The 17,797-nt window shown below is 40.5% G+C and overlaps 1 protein-coding gene across 1 annotated transcript in view; it reads right to left on the reverse strand.

Annotated features, from left to right (window-relative positions):
- Positions 1–2,667: 2,667 nt before the first annotated feature.
- LOC142397121 (contactin-associated protein-like 4) overlaps positions 2,668–17,797 on the reverse strand; it is an 86,808-nt gene continuing 71,678 nt past the window's right edge. Inside the window, exons 20-24 of the mRNA XM_075480470.1 lie at positions 11,276–11,409; positions 9,412–9,499; positions 7,927–8,142; positions 7,136–7,207; positions 2,668–5,469 (exon numbers count right to left, since the gene is read on the reverse strand). Of these exons, the coding sequence (XP_075336585.1) occupies positions 5,273–5,469; positions 7,136–7,207; positions 7,927–8,142; positions 9,412–9,499; positions 11,276–11,409 (707 nt within the window). The 3' untranslated portion in view covers positions 2,668–5,272. The remainder of the gene's footprint in view (positions 5,470–7,135; positions 7,208–7,926; positions 8,143–9,411; positions 9,500–11,275; positions 11,410–17,797) is intronic.

Consider the following 17,797-nt stretch of genomic DNA (forward strand, 5'->3'; position numbering starts at 1 on the left):
CAGTCTTCACATGAAATAGTTTCAACTTGTGATCCATATTATTTTCCCTATCAGGGCTGCAGCTTGTTTAATTTAATCAGATGTTCCTGTAGATCTCCCTAATTAGCTTTTATTGGAGGCCTGGATGCACCCCTCTCTATAAATAATACCTGCTGACAATCATCCAGCAGCAGTCACCTGGATCACCGGGGCCCAGGTGTGAGTGCATATGCAAGTGAATTTAGTGGGAGACAAACATCAAAGCTTTGTGTTCATGTGTAATTATTTCAGCTCCAAGAGAGGCCGGGTCAGCCTCTGACAACAATCAGCCAGACATCATCTGCACCTGAATGCTTCAGTGTTATGGCCTCTCTGCAAACAGAATGTCACACGGGGAAGAAAGGATCCACCCATCAGCAACTTTTAAAAGGCCTAACATTCACATATATACTTTTATGGTAATTAAATTAGCCAGGATTCAGCTTTATTTAGGGCCTCCCTGCTACAGGGACTATTTGCAGGAACCAGGACCGATCAGTCCTGATCATTTGTGGGGTATACAGCTAATTTGCATGTGCTTTAAGCAACAGATGAAAGCGGACGCTAGCAAGATGAGAAGAAGTTAGTTCAGGCTGGTTGGAGAACATGGAAGAAACAATGCCGAGCGAAGAGCAGTGGGAGGTGGCGAGAAGCTTGCTTGCTTCTGGTTGAATGGTGTAACCATGGATGCCACTAGTTCTACGATCATCAGGCGAAAGATGGGCAGCGACTCAGCTGTCCTGATATCAGGACAGCTGAGTCGCTGCCCATCTTTCGCCGTAGGCTGAAAACCCACCTCTTCAGGAAAAACTACCTTGATCCGCCCTCTTAGGACAGCATCTGCGCCGTCCTAGTTCCTTACGCACTTATTGTTTCCTCCACCACTGGCACCCTCTATATTTTCATTACCCCCTACCCGAACCAGGGTTTGAATCCGTCCTGCTTTTCTTACCTCTTTTATTTCTTCCCCTACCTGAACCAGGGTTTTGCATCCCATTCCTGCTTTTCTTACCTCTTTTATGTCTTCCCCTACCCGAACCAGGGTTTGCATCCCCACCCCGCTGTGACTGGTGTGCAGTTGGTGAGAGGCTGGTTGGTTATCGCACTTACTCTAGCACTAGTTTTGCTCTTAGCTGTTTGGTATTAGAAGGAAATGCACTTATGATTTCTTGTGACCTGAAGTTCTTTTGCCTACCGATGTTGAACGCACTTATTGTAAGTCGCTTTGGTTAAAAGCGTCTGCAAAATGACCGTAATGTAATGTAATGTAACTGGGAAGAGCTGGGAGCTGGCAAAGGCGTAGAGCTGACCGGAAGCCTGCTTGGCCCAGCAGAGACTTTGCTACAATAGTTCCCAATTCCATCCATCCATCCATCATCTTCCGCTGGTCCGGGGATCGGGTCGCGGGGGCAGCAGCTTGAGCATTTAGACCCAGACGTCCCTGTCCCCGGCCACTTCCTCCAGCTCTTCTGGGGGGACCCCGAGGTGTTCCCAGGCCAGCCGAGAAACATAGTCTCTCCAACGTGTCCTGGGTCTTCCCCGGGGCCTCCTCCCAGTGGGACGGGCCTGGAACACCTCACCGGGGAGGCGTCCAGGAGGCATTCTCACCAGATGCCCGAGCCACCTCATCTGACTCCTCTCGATGCGGAGGAGCAGCGGTTCTACTCCGAGCCCCTCCCGGATGACCGAGCTTCTCACCCTATCTCTAAGGGAGAGCCCAGACACCCTGCGGAGGAAACTCATTTCGGCCGCTTGTATTCGCGATCTCGTTCTTTCGGTCACTACCCACAGCTCGTGACCATAGGTGAGGGTAGGAACATAGATTGACCGGTAAATCGAGAGCTTCGCCTTCTGGCTCAGCTCCTTCTTCACCACGACGGGCCGGTGCAGAGCCCGCATCACTGCAGACGCCGCACCGATCCGTCTGTCAATCTCCTGCTCCATTCGTCCCTCACTCGTGAACAAGACCCCGAGATACTTGAACTCCTCCACTTGGGGAAGGATCTCATTCCCGACCCGGAGAGGGCATTCCACCCTTTTCCGGCCAGTTCCCAACTAACCCAGCATTTCCGGGGTTAGCAGTGCCCGCGGTGAGGAAGATCACTTCTCACTCGGCCTTGCTTCTGCTGTGTACCAGCTCTGGGTTAGATGGCAGATCTGAGACAGGACTTAGCAGCAACTGGAATATTGTGAGCATAGACAGTGACTACATTACCACTTCATTAAGGAATGAATGAAATGAAATGACTCTGGAACAGCATCAAGGCATAATGTGACATGATGGATGACAGAAAAGACCCTGGAGACTAGATGCTGGTGGCTGGCCTCCTCTATGTTGGGAAAGCTGAAAAGGTGGAGTTGGGGTACGCGGTGTGCAGTCTAAAGGGAGAAAGACAGCTGAAGTGAGATTTTAAAGGATGGGAAAGAGACTGATTGGCTGGATAAGAAAGCAACACCCCTGGACCAAAGCAATGACGTCATTAATAAAGTGAAAGCTATGACAGCTTGGAAAAGAAGGGAATGCCAGGGCAGCAGAAAAAAGCCGGGTTATACGGGTTAAAGATGCAATGTTGGAAATCAGCCAAAAGACAAACAAACCGTAAGAAGATCACTTATTTTATTTCCACAGAACTGAACCATTTGTCACGAAAATAACTGTACACATCAAAATCCAACTGCACTAAATTGCACTCATTGGCATTACAATCCCATAAAAAATCATCGCTGAAGCGCTTCCACCAGAGAAACCAAACCCCTCAGAACAGAATCCATTTTAATCTGACAATTTGTAAACAATTTAGACTTTATAAAGCCGCCCCAGTGTCCCCAGACTGACTGATAAAACTATTAACAGTGTCTGTTTAGGACTTCATCTTTGCATCCACATCCTAAAAGATGTTGGGGTTTAAAAACCACTCTGAGCATCCATTTTAAAGACTTCTTAGTGAGATGTTACAATAGACTTTACCTGTTCACAGCAGTTCTAAACAGATAATTCAGCAAATCAAAGTTTGAAAAAAGATAAATAAATCAACACCAACTTAAAAAGACAATTATTCGTAGCATTAAAAATCTAATGCCATCATACCATAAAAAAAAGGTTTGCAGTTTATTATGTTTCATTGTAATAACACCTCCAGAGCTGAGGATTTGTGTTTGGATCAGGTCATGGGAGATGGATGGATCAACAAAACTCTGCACCTTAATCATCTTTTTTATTTTATCAACGATTAAGTAACGTCTAATTTCATAAGTAAACATCATTCTTTCACATGAGCGTCATACGGTGCTCTTCAGTTTAAAAAGATTCAAATTTATTGTTTTCAGGGCCCAGGACCAGGCAGCAAGTGTCACATTTAGGTCAATCTATTGGCAGAAATGGAATGAAATACTATATATATATACACAAGATGTTCATTGCATATATACTGAAAATAAAAATTGGGGCTGTTGTTGAAGGATGTAGCAACCAAAAACTGACTTCAGAGTGGGTCTTTAAGGTTGTTTTCCTTTTCTTTTTACAGGCACCACAAACCCAGGGCTGAAATGTGTCATTTCCGCCATTAGATGTGACCACATACTACATAGTGGATATTTAAAGTTTACCAACAACAAAAAGGAGAACCTTTTGGAATTACCCAACAGCCAACTTCCTCCATTGCCTACTGTCCACCCTGGAATATCTGTAAACGTCTATGAGTCCAGAAAATAAATATAAACCTACTAGCATGTCGCTGCTTGCGGAGCCTCTCGGCTATTTGTTAATGTTACAAGTTTCAGTGCAGCAGCTACTGTATGACTGCTTTCAGATGAAGGTTAAGGTTGCCAGTAGATTAAGAGTAAAGTGGGTTGACAATCAACATGTTCTAATTGTGTCTTCTTCTGGCATTCTAAATAAATCTACATGAATGAAGAATCTCTTTCTGTACTCGTGCTAAAGTGCCTCCCATGGCAACTATTAACAGCCAAGTTAAATGCAAAAGTTGAGTTTTTATTCAGTAAAGGCTTATAAAATCAATCTGCTTAATTAATCTTAATACTTTTCTCTTTCTCCCACAAATCTACAGAAAACAACAGGGCCAAAATCTGTATTAAGCGTATTAACCTGGACCTTTAAAATGCCTGTAAACATGTTACTCTCACTGAAAAAGTTAAAAAAAATCAGGCTTCTCAAAACTGGACAAAGTTCAGCCAGATTCCCAACGGCGAAACGTGTCAGAAACGTATTAGCCCATTAAGACTATTTGTCATTTAAAACATTTCCACACTGTCACTGTGTTCTAATCAAATTCTGATTTTACAACCTTCACTTATCATCTGATAAAATCACCATTCAAACCTAAAGACGACGTCTGTGCAGTGACTTCGGCTATACTTACATGTGTGATGATCTAACACAGAGAAAGAGACAGATTTTTTACAGGACAGTGGTCCAAGGAAATGGCCAAGCTGAGCTGTAACTGTAGTCTGAGTTTAGCTCAGTTTCACATGTAAACTCGATCGATTAATCTATACCCCGACACCTGAAAACAATCATCGAATGACCGATACAGTGGACACGTGCACACTGGTAGATTGTGCAGTAGCAGAAAATACTTCAGAGGAGGTGGTGAAACATCAGAGCAATGACCGGTGATGGGATGTGACAGATCAGAGAAGAGTACATAGTGGCTGATCAAACCAATCAGGGAGTAAAGCAGGGTCGGCATTAGTATGCACATAAACACAAAGACATTCCAGGAAAATGAGAGGTATTCATTGTGAACGAACAAATAAAAAAAAAAACCTGAAAACCAACAGGAAATCAATTTAACAAGACTTCCTGGCTCACAACTGTAAACATTCAATATTCACGTCCTCCCAGATCCAACTAGAAGGTTTGATATAAACAACTTAATAGAAAAAAAACCTATTATTTCTTTAATAATTTCACAAAGATGGAGAAAAAACTGTTTGGTATAAACGCACAATCTTAAGATTTACATAATTATCTACCCACAAGCTTTCTACTGACTACTGACACATTATTATTTTAACACTTTGTTTTTGAACCATTTTCCAACAGCATAAAAATACAACTACAGAAGCAAAAACAAACAGAAAGAAGACAGAAGTTTGTGGTTGGGTTTGTGTCCTCCTGTTGTGTTGAGCCACTGTTCTGGCTCTGTTTGTTGTGTAAAGCACTGAGGATTGACAAGGCATCTCTGTCCATCTCCCCCTCAGCTCCATTATCACAGCGGCAGAAAGCATCCCCCTAAATATAATATTCCTTCTGGCTCTCAGTCGGACCGTGCTGCGAGCCGGTCTGGCTGCCGAATGGAGGCCCAGGGGTGTCCTCTGGTTTTACTGTTTTTACCTCCTGGCTCCGACACGTTCCCTTCCTTCTGTAGAGGAATCGGGCCAAAATGGCTAATGCAGTCACCATCACGAAGATCACCACAGCTATCACACCTGCGCAGCAGAGAAAAGGCCAAAGTTACAGCTGCTCTAAGGGCCAGAAATCTACTTTACATGGTTCCTATTGTTTGATTCAAGAAATTACATCAACATTTATTTCTTTTACCAAACCAAAGTAGTCAATTTAATTTCAAGATATTGAGGTTTGATATATTTTCTATATTTTGCTACGAACCAAACCAAACTTCATATGATAATTGATCAATTTGGTGGTTTAAATTTGTCATCTTGTCCTTAAATTTTCAGATAATCTCTTAAAGAAAGAACATTTCTTATTATATTCTACAGCACAAAACACAAGAATCTTACATTAAAGACAATGAAGCAGTGAAAAGGCTACGAGCATTAACCAAACAGCCTCTAAAAAAGGCAGTAAGTTTAAATAATGGTGCACAGTGACTGAAAACTAAACCATGGTTGAATATCACTTTGGAATAAGTGGAATAACTTCCTCGTCGTTGTCCTCGTGTTCTCGATGAAAGATCACCTTCGACCTCACATTTAAGATAAACTTTGAGTATTTCTATCTGGAAAATGAACCTCGACAGAACCGATTATAAAAGAAGAAAAAACCAACACGTGTCACAATTTTACAACCTGTACCATGAGCCATTGTAATAATACCGGGTTGCAGTTTAATGTAGCATTAATATGCACAGACACGGTCTGGATGGAAATGTCCTCAAAAGGTAACCGGGAGCAGAGTTTGGACCAAGGAATTTAAAATATACCCAAAATATCTGAAAAAAAGGAACTGAGCAGCATTTGATAAAAGGAGCACCTTGCCAAGTGTTAAGCACAGAGCTGGGGAGAGTATATTACCCAGAACTGGAAACGTGTGGGTAGATGTTAAATGTGGTGTGAGTGAACTGACAAGGAACTTTCATTACTGCACCGGGTATATTTACCTCTTTTAACTTGAAAGGTTAGCAACACGTTTTAGTTTGGTCTGGGGGCCAAAATGCAGTCCAATTGAAATCTTCTTCTAAAAGTGACAAATCTTTTGAGAAACAGGCTAAACTGCTGAATGCTGGGCCCGTCTGAAGCCTGATTTCTGCCCTCGCATGATGCCAGCACACTTAAATATGTGATGTCAGTGGGAGCAGAAAGTTTGGACTTTGAAAGCAGGTGTTTTTTCACGTAGATTACACTTCAGTGATCTGTGGCGTCTTTTAAAATAAGACGAACTGCAGCTGAAGAACTAAACTGGACACAAAGGCAAAAGCTCTATCTTAATGTTAAAGGAAGTGATCTGGATCTGCACCAGAATTGAACAGGTTCTGCCTTTGCTCATGCTCCAGTCTTATCCAGTTTCACTAAAAGCAGCGTGTTAGTTTGAGCAGAATCCTACTGAAATCATACTTCTGCCATGGATCCTGTTTTAAGCAACATGAATCAGATTGTTTTGTTCTGTCATTAGTTGTGCAGTTTGGTAATTTACTCTCATGCACTCCTAGTAATTTGTATTCTAATTAGTTGTGTTTCCCTGCATTTGCTCAGACAGAAAAAACAACGTTTTAAACATCTTTTCACTGTCAGTTCAAACCCAGAAAAAATCCAAATAAAGAGACCTGATAGGAAAACAAATAATCACATCGTTTCTGTCTCGTGGTCGATGATAAAACCGGTGTGACACTGAAACAAAGTGCTGCTAAAGTACCTCCAATGAGAGCTGAGTCACTCCTGATGGCATTCACTAAAGGCTGACCTGCTCCCACCGACTCAGACTGGCCTGAAGAACAGAATAAAAGTAGAAAATAGACATCAGAAGAGGAGAAAAACAGGGACAGACAGTACTCAGAGAAAGCAAGGCATAAAACACATGAGAGAGACATGGGAAAAGAAGGTCATTTCTGATCCAAAAAATATGAACTGAAGTGCTGCAGAGAGATGCTTAACTGAGACGATGCAAAGTAACTGTGTACCGTAAGGACTATTAGATCCCAGAGCAGGGCAGCGATATTTTCCCTGGTTTGAACAGCCTCATCATCTGGCTATTAACCCGGTGTCATAACAGCTTTAAAAACCTGAAGGTCTCATCATGAATATAATCATCTCAGGGACCGGACATAACCGCCTACAAAAAGGGCATTAATGTCTACATCTCCGAGCCTTGTGAGAAAATGTGTGCTCGTGCATGAACCTTATCAATGTGGTCAAACACTTCTCTAACGAAACATTTGTTTAAGCCTCAGTCTCTAGTTTTCTGTCCACTGGGTTGCTTGTGTGGAGGAAGCTGCAGTCACCACAGCTGACAGACTCTGTCTTTATTGTCGGGTGATGATCCCCTTCCTCCCCTCTGACCTCCCTGCACAGATCATGTTAGCTGTTGAAAAACAAACACTGCACTATCCGTCAAAAAGACCCACTGCGTTGTAAACTGATGGAAAGGGCTGTTGAGCAATGCTGTTGAGAATGGCTCTGAAGAAAGCAAGAAAGTTTCCCTCTGACCTGGTTGTTGGTGTGTGGTTTCTGCTGCATATGTGCTGGCTGAAGTAGAGCCACATACGGACTGGATCAGTGGGCCAGTGACAGCGACAGGGCTGCTGTTCGGATGAAACAGGGCAGCTTTCAGAGGGCTGATGGAGTTAAAAAGAACAGCAGAGAGACAGCCTGTGAAACCCGAGGAGCCAAGCCGAGCCAGTTCTGGATCCAAGTCACTGGAGTCTGAAAAGAGGACAGAGAAAGCAAGATGTTTTATGATAAAAAGCTTAAAGTGTTTGGATGTTTCCTGCAGACACAACCACATAACTGCCAGTCTGATTTTTACTAAAAAATAACCACATAGTCATATATCAAAGTATGGATATGCTGATTAAAAGCAGCATTATATCTTATGAGTTTTCTGTAGAGGCGCTACACCCGGGTCAGTGTGGCCAAGCTTCCCTTCTTAATAACACATTTATTTGCTTGTCTCTGAGGGTGCATCCAAATAAGACAACCACAAAAAAACTAATTCAAACAAAATCAATACCAGTCTGTTTAACTGGAACGTGATGCAAAAAGAAAACAAGAAGAAGTTCTATTTTTGTACTGAAATCACCAGGATTTTTCATCTCTTCTGGACATTTCAGCAGTATTTTTGTATATGTTTGACCAGCCTTTAATGCAGTGTTAAACCCTTATGCACTGTACACTGACTCTAACATGGCAGGTATTCATCACACTAAATATAGGCTGGATTATTGGTTCAGTGATGATGTAATATACTTTAGGTATGAACTGAAAGAGTCAGCGAAGCATCCTTAGTCTCCCAAGAGTGCATCCTTGTGTATGTCAAGCCATTTATATACTGTGCCTGTTACAGCTTAAAAAATGGCTGAAGGAGAATAGTCTGAGAATTTGAACCTATTAAGACAACGGAAGCCATCTAAATGTGGAAAAATTCAATGTCTCAGCAGTTCTCAGTGGGTTAAATGCATCATTGACCAGCAGATCGCCTGATAAAAACTACAGTTAATGCTTGGTATTATGAACTGTTAACATCGATCGTGTTTATGGAGCAGAGCTTAACTTCCTCAATAATCCTTTTTATCCTCCACTGAATGGAATCATGCATTAGCTGCTAAGTAGTTCAGTCTTTTTGTGCTGTGAAATATTGATTTCAGGGCACACAGAGCCCTAAATATGAAATAAAGAGTGAACTCGAGCATCAGGTAGAGCAGGCTGTGTGGTAATTAGTTAGAATAGGAATTTTAATCGCTGCTTGTGTGTAAAAATATCCAACTGGAGGGTGAACTGAGGCCAGATTAATCTCCTGCCACTTTTCTATTTGTTCTTTTAAATGTTATGTTCAAAATGGCAGCATTTCCGTTGATGGGACCATCATGATGAAACTTTTAAACATTGTCTGATAAAGTAGAACGTCCCTGAAATGAGTCTGAAAGCTCCACAGGCTGAAAAGCCTCGTCTGGTTTATGAAGCCGTCCCACTTACTGTGCACTTTTCCAAGAATCAGTGACCTTTTGCCACTGAATTCGACATCACATGTCAGGTTAAAGTCTTCTCTTTCATTCTGGTCAATCTGGAATAAAATGAAAGGTGTCTATTAAAAACTAAACCTTTAAAGAAACATCTAAACATCACTGTAGGTTTATGCTACAGAGCAACAAATTTCACAACTCAATTAATCATTTTCATGTAGCATTTTTACACATTTAAACAGATGCCTGCTTTAGATTTATTTATTTTTTTTCTGGTTTCTGTACTACCAGGACATAAGATTTAAATGTGTGTCCTGAGTTCTTTTGCTGGGATTTTAATCTTTGATATTGTGGACTTGAACATGTGAGAAAAAGCAGTTTGAGATGTGTTTTCAAGCTGACAACCACATGCAGCACAGGATTCATTACACACGTCTCCTGCTGCTTGCTGAAGCCGACTGGCAGAGATGCAGCAGAGAACAAACGCTGGGGCAGGATGAAGACTTCTGGACAGTGGCGGCTCCAGACATTTTTTTTAGGTAGTGCAATTTCCAGTCTGTGAAAGCTGCATCAGAGTGTGCTGTGCGAAGCTGAACCGATTGCACTGATGCAAACCTGTTATGTTCCCACACAGGAAATAAAATGTCCAATCGTCCAGAAACTCCTTGTCTTCCGTAAAATAAACACAACGCAGAGTCGAGGGGTTATTTGGTCTGCCAAATAACCAAAGTGACTCTGCAATTTCCCCCCGTTATGTCCATAAGTACCATAAAAGTCCATAGGACTGAGGTATATTTGTCTAGGTAGCATAATTTATTGTAATAATTTTTAATAATTTTTTGTTATTTTTTGCATAATTTGCCAATCAGTTAATATTACACCTTAACCATTATTTATTTATTTTCCTCATATTGTACCAGGATTCTATGAAATAAGTAAACACATAAGCTCTTAATGATAAGATTCATTCAATTTTCATTCTAAAGAATGTAATTAAAATGACAGCATATAAATCCAAGTCAAGTGTTTATTGAAGTTTTGGAAAATATGACTTAGAAAAGCATAACCAATTGTCAAACATGGTTAAGTGCAGCTTACTTATGTGAGATTTCTCTCTTTTTAAATATAATACTGCACCATTAACAATGAACGTGGCATTATACATTCTGCTATCATTGTCAACATTATATAAAAGATTTAAATCATTACAAGTCAATGACTGAGCACAAAAGGGTAAGTTATTTAGCTACATCAAATACTACCTGGAAAAATAGCAGGGTTGGTGGAGGCCTGGGTTTCATCTTTGCCTCGCAAGGCGAGCCCGAAAATCCCGCAAAATTCTTCCAAACTTCCTTCTCCGCATTAGTACAACGACTAAAGGGTACTTCTTTCAGAAACACTACCGTATTGTTGCACTCGACACTCGCCATCTTCTTCGTAGAATGTTTTTTTTTTTATTTTTTTTTATTGAAAACCACAATGTTACAACAACAACGTTGAATGTTCATGGTCCCGCGCAGCAACAGACATATGACGAAAGCACGTTGTGCATCGTTTGTGCGAGCACATATACCCTCATAGAAAATGCATTGGGAGCAGGATTTTTGAAAAAAAACTGACGCACCATTCATGTCATTGGGAGCTTCCAGGTGCAAATTCGACCCTGACAGAAATCGCCCCAAATGGGCGTGGCAACACCAGGCGCGACCTTAATCTGATTGGACAATGACATATACAACCAGTTTGCCTACAGCAGATCAGTCCCGCCTTAGCAACTAGATTAAAAAAAAAAAAAACTCTGTGTTTGGTAGTGCGTCGCACAAATCGTCCCTATGGAGGAGCCGCCACTGCTTCTGGAGTGTTTTTATGTGTGTTACCTGCACAGAGACTGCATCTGCCACTCTGCTGATGGTCACAGAATGAAGCTGTCGGTCAGCGAGGTTCCTCACTTTGCTCCTCAGGATCTCTGCATGTTTGCCACTGTCCAGTCTGTACCTTACCTCCAGCTTGTCTGCACACACATCACAAATCACTGAAGACAAAATAGGCTAGTAGTCGCCTCCACTTCCAACGTTATCGTTCAGGCAGCGTAAAATGCCATGTTTATCCAGTCAGTAGCAGTTTATCACTCTGCTCTGCAATTGAATTCATTCTACTGTTAGCATTAGCATCTATTTGTTAGCATTTTCATGACTTCAGTTTCTATTTCATTTTAATATAATTTTTTGTCAAGAAGCTACTTTACTGAAATGATAATGAATTGGATAAACACAGAGCAAATAATAAACATGGCCCAGTTTTGACTATTTAAATTGCATTAGCTTTAAAGTTGTCAAATTAATTGATAATTTATTTTCACTGTTCTGTTCTCTTTTAACCACATGCAACCTCTCTTTTATAGCCTCAAATATTTTTTGTTACTTATATATCCATCACAAAAAAAAAAAAAGAAACCAGTTCATGGTTTCTGCATCCGCTCATCTGTGTGACATATATGACATGAATTTCATCATATGTGCCCGTCCACAGAGGTTCACTGCAAATGTGAATGCCTGGACTGAATGTCAAATCCATACATGTGCTCGGATCAATCTCCCATTCAGAAAAAAAAACACACCAGACAAGAAAGATGAGGAATACCGTGGATGCTTGTCTTAAGGCAATACCTTTTAAAGAGCTGCTGTTCTCCACACCACCACACCTCTAAAATGTCTGTGTTTCATAGCATAAAAGTTAATCACAGTAACACACAGGTCGATATTGTAAAGGTGGGAAATACTGATTACTCTTTATTTAACTCTTAAATGGATATTAAAGTCAGATCAGACTGACAGGAGATGTTAGAAGATAAAAAAAAATGTATTGTTGAGGTTTATTTACGGAATTCAAAAGAAGTTTAAAAGTTGTTCAGTTAAAAAAAAACTGAACTCAACTCTATTTATAAAGCACATTTCAAACAAAAGTGTAGCCCAGAGTTCAAAGTTAGCAGGGGAACTGTAACAAAAAGGAGGACCTGTTTAATTTATAGTCTCAATGAGCAAAAAAAACAAAGGATGAGCTTTCTTCTGACAGCTGTTCTGAGAACAAGCTGGGGCCCAATAGGATTCCTGTATTAGTTAGTAAAAGAAGGAATCGAAAACAGTCAGCCTGCTGGGTGAATCTATCTAATCTGTTAACGGTACCACGTACAACTCAGAATACAACAGAGACCAGTGTAAACTCCACAAAGCTAGCCTTACTTAATATTAGATCTCTGTCCAATAAGTCACTGTTAGTTAATGACTTCATAATTTCACACAATTTAGATTTTCTTTTTCGGACAGAAACATGGTTAACAGAGAGCACAAGTGCTACTGTTCTTAATGAAGCAGCCCCCCCAAACTTTAGTTTTATGGATAAATGCCGAAATGGGAGGAAAGGTGGTGGAGAAGCTGCCTTATTTAAAGATACATTCCAGTGTAAAGAGATCTCATTTGGTGAATTCACTTCTTTTTAATATCTTAGTTTTATTTTAAAGGTTGTTCCTAAAATCCTGTTCTTAATCATTTACAGATCTCCAGGATACTGTGCAAGTTTTATTGATGATTTTTCTGAATTATTGTCTGTTATTTCCACTGATTTTAACCATTTTATCTTGACCGGGGATTTTAACATTCACATAGATAATATCACGGATGGTAATGCCAAAGAATTTTCTTCTGTGCTGGACATGTTTGGTTTGTGGCAACATGTAACAGCACCTACCCACCTTCGAGGTCACATTCTGGACCTGCTCATTTCCAAAGGTGCTGATATTTCTTCTGTTGTGGTTATTGATTTGGCCTTGTCTGACCATTTTTGTATTTTATTTGATTTACATATTACTCAGAATGTTCAAACAACGAGCTTCTCAGTTAAGAAGAGGTACATCAATGAGAAAACAAGTGCTCAGTTTAGGGAGGCCATAGCTATGTTACCAACAATGAGCGCAGAGTCGGTTGAAGGAATGCTGGATCATTTTAACTTGAAAATTTTTAATGTAATGGAAGCTGTTGCACCGATAAGAATCAAGAGCACCTTGATCAAACAGAAAACCCCATGGAGAAACACCACTACGGTCAAAAATCTGAAAAGAAAATGCAGGAAAGCTGAACGTAAGTGGAGGAAAACAAAGCTTCAGATTCACTATGAGCTGTACAAACAAAGCCTGCGTAGTTATAACAATGAGCTGTGCAAGGCCAGACAGCTGCATTTATCTGAAATGATTAATAAGAATGTCAACAATTCTCCAACTCTGTTTGCTATGATTGAAAAACTCACAAATCCTCCTAAACAGTCAAACCCAGACCTCCTCTCCACTGAGAAATGCAACGAATTTGCCAAAAAAAATCAAAACAATTAGACAAAACATTCACGCAACAGACAAACAAGAAAACTAATCTGTGTCTAAAACCTAGAAATAACTCTGACGTTATGTCACAATTTAATATTGTAGATTTAAAAATCCTAGAGGAAACAGTTGGGCAACTGAAATCAACAACTTGTTCTCTGGACATAATACCATCCGACTTTTTAAAAACTGTTTTTACCTCAGTAGAAAGTGATCTCCTACGAATAGTTAACAGCTCACTGGCATCAGGCATTTTTCCCAAGTCACTAAAGACAGCTGCCATTAAAGGATAAGACCGTTTTTTTTACATTGGGCCCTTGATTTCACATTATAACATGATGTTCTACTCACCCCTGCTTGTTGTTGGTCATTTGGAGCTGTTCCGAAGATATTCGCGAGGCGTCTGGCTGCTCTCTTGAGATATTCGGCCATGAAACGGTTTCCTATGGGCAAGCTTATACAGGCACAAACTATGCTGTTTATAATTTATTAATTACTCTACACTAGCACTGATAACGTGGAGGTGCGTCGCTTACTTAAAAAAATCCGGGTTACTAATTTTGAATTTTAGCCGAATGAATAAATAGGCAGCAGGTCTGTGGGCTGTCTGTGGTAGTAGCACGACAAGGACGTCAGTAACACCCACTTTACGACAAAAAAAATCAAAATTACAATAACCCGGATTTTTTTAAGTAAGCGACGCACCTCCACGTTATCAATGCTAATGTACAGTAATTAATAAATTATAAACAGCATAGTTTGTGCCTGTATAAGCTTGCCCATAGGAAACCGTTTCATGGCCGAATATCTCAAGAGAGCAGCCAGACGCCTCGCGAATATCTTCGGAACAGCTCCAAATGTTCAACAACAAGCAGGGGTGAGTAGAACATCATGCTATAATGTGAAATCAAGGGCCCAATGTCAAAAAACCGGTCTTATCCTTTAAGCCACTCCTAAAGAAGAGAACTCTAGATGCCTCTATGATGAACAACTACAGACCTGTCTCTAATCTCTCTTTTATATCCAAGATTATTGAGAAAGTTGTATTTAACCAGCTCAACGACTTTCTGAATGAAAGTGGAAGTCTTGATAAGTTTCAATCAGGCTTCAGACGTCATCACAGCACTGAAACAGCTCTGGTCAAAGTGTTAAACGACATCAGGTTGAATACTGATTCTGGTAATGTTTCAGTCCTGGTCCTGTTGGACCTCAGCGCTGCGTTTGATACTGTAGATCACAGAATCCTGTTGCACAGGCTGGAAAACTGGGTTGGACTTTCTGGAGCGGTCCTTAACTGGTTCAGGTCCTACTTAGAAGGCCGGAGTTATTTTGTTACAATTGGCAGCTATGAATCTGAGCGAGTGGCCATGACTTGTGGAGTCCCCCAGGGGTCAATTCTTGGACCTCTTCTGTTTAACTTGGATATGTTCCCTTTGGGTCAGATATTGCAGAATTTTAACATCAATTATCACAGTTATGCAGACGATACACAACTTTATGTGTCTCTGTCACCGGACGACTGCAGCCCAGCTGACGTACTGTGTCAGTGTCTGGAGGAAATAAACACCTGGATGAGAGAGAATTTTCTACAATTAAATGAAGACAAAACTGAGATCATTCTGTTTGGGAGCAAAGAGAGGAGGGTCAGCGTTGGTAAATATCTTGAGACTCAGGCCCTTACAATCACTGACCAAGTTCGTAACCTCGGAGTGTTGATAGACTCAGATCTGACTTTCAGCAGCCACATCAAAGCTGTCACCAAGGCCGCTTTTTACCACCTCAGAAACATCAACAGAATTAAAGGTTTCCTCTCCCAAAAGACCAGGAGAAACTCATCCATGCATTCATCTCCAGTAGACTCGATTACTGTAATGCTCTTTTAACTGGACTTCCCAAAAAGAGCATTAAACATCTGCAGCTCATCCAGAACGCTGCTGCTAGAGTTTTAACCCGGACTAAGAGATCTGAACACATCACAGCAGTTTTAAAATCTTTACACTGGCTTCCAGTCAGTCACAGAATAGATTTTAAAAGCCTGCTGATGGTTTACAAATCCCAGAACGGTTTAGGCCCAAAATACATCTGTGATATGTTCAGAGAATATAAACCCAGCAGAGCTCTTAGATCCAAGGACTCAGGTCAGCTGGTCCAGTCCAGAGTCCAGACTAAACATGGAGAAGCAGCATTTAGCTGTTATGCTGCAAACAAGTGGAACAAACTGCCAGTGGAGATTAAACTTTCACCAAATGTAGACATTTTTAAATCCAGGTTAAAAACATTTCTGTTCTCATGTGTCTATGCATGAAATCTGCACGATATATTTTAACTTATCTAGACTGTTGCTTGTTTTTAAATTCATTTAAATTATTTTATTTGTTTCTCTTTATATTCTTTTATGTATTTTTAATGCTTCTTCCACTCCCTGCTGCAATGCTTTTATTTTATGTAAAGCACTTTGAATTGTTTGTACATGAAATGTGCTATACAAATAAATTTGATTTGATTTTAGAATTAATGGAATTGCATCATTTTTACCCATATACATTCAGAAATAGCAGTTAATTTTTCCCAATATATTTCTATGTGCTTTCCTATTTAGGGGATAATGTATAGGACCGTGGTTGTCATGGGCGTTGGAGGATAAGAAGAACCCACAGTGTGTTTCAAATTCATTACAAAATTAACAAAAGTCACAGACCAGCTGGAACGCCAGAAAAATAAAACTGAAGAAACATAAGACAAGAAACAACAAGACCTGATAATGAATATGGACATGAAACAGAACAGATCAGGAAAGCATGAGATGGTAACAGCGATGATCTGAGACTGAGAGACTCGAAGGAGACTATATGCTGTGGAGAGTGATTATTGAATGAGTACAGCTGAGCTAATGAACACAGGTGAAGGTAGTGGAGCTAAAAAAAACAGACAGGGAACTGAGGATGGGAAACAGAACCAAAAGAATAAATTGGTTCATAAAAACACCATGAAGAAACTCAAAAGACAGGAAAAAACAGAACACAAAAACCACAGATCATGTCAGTCCACGGTAACAGCAGCAGGCAGAAAGTTGTTAAATAATGCATTATTCACAACTTCCACACATGATAATTATTTTTAACATTTAAAACACACTTGCCTTAAGTGGAAAAAGAAGAAAGTATGTTCACACTGTAATGACCACAATGAACAAGTGTGAGGAGTTTACGCAGAGCTCATGAACACCAGCGGCACTGCTGACAGCCAGCAGGTGGTGAAAAGTCAGCTGAACAGTTTTACAACAGATTCCCACGACTTCTTGTTTCCCTTCTGTTGCTGCTCAGTTTCAGATCCGGTGTATCTTAACCTGAGGTGAATTTGTTTATAGACATGCAAATTAAACTAATTCTCCTTCAGTGCTTTAACATCAACAACTTGTCACCGAAGTGTGAATTTCGTGCAGGGAGGGTGCACCTGTGTGCTCGTATGAGCTCTTTAAGCCACACCTGCTCAGTGGTGCAGTGACTTAGAAACTAGATGAAAGGCACCGATGCAATCAGTTACCAGACAATTATCTTTTATTTCCAGTTTTAAAAGACATTACTGTCTTTAAGAAGGATTGCTAAAGATATCTTTTTAACGGCGTAGCCTCTGAATAGCTCCTAAATCTTTGCAAACAAAGATACAACCAAGGTGAATTTTCTTAAATCTCTCTGTTCACAGTTTTCACAACAGTTGAAGAAATCATTTGGCTACACTTGGTGACAAACATGAAGCGCTGCTTAACAGCACATTAAACAAACTACTAACAGAGCTAGTTGTGCTGTGCTTGAGTTAATAGTGGTTTTCTTTGACTACCTGATCACCATGGCAACTCTATTAACCTGCTTTCCATTGGCTTCTTCCAGTTTTGGGTTAATAAGGCAGCCAAATCACAGATTATTTTCCAATAATCTCAGTGGAGTCCTGCTCATATTGGATTTATCATCCTTTTTGTCTTCCCAAGGCAGGTGACCCTTCACATGGGTCTTTATTGGCTGAAGTCTGGACA

The sequence above is a fragment of the Odontesthes bonariensis genome, chromosome 2, assembly GCF_027942865.1.
Source record: "Odontesthes bonariensis isolate fOdoBon6 chromosome 2, fOdoBon6.hap1, whole genome shotgun sequence".
NCBI classification, from domain to species: Eukaryota; Metazoa; Chordata; class Actinopteri; order Atheriniformes; family Atherinopsidae; genus Odontesthes; species Odontesthes bonariensis.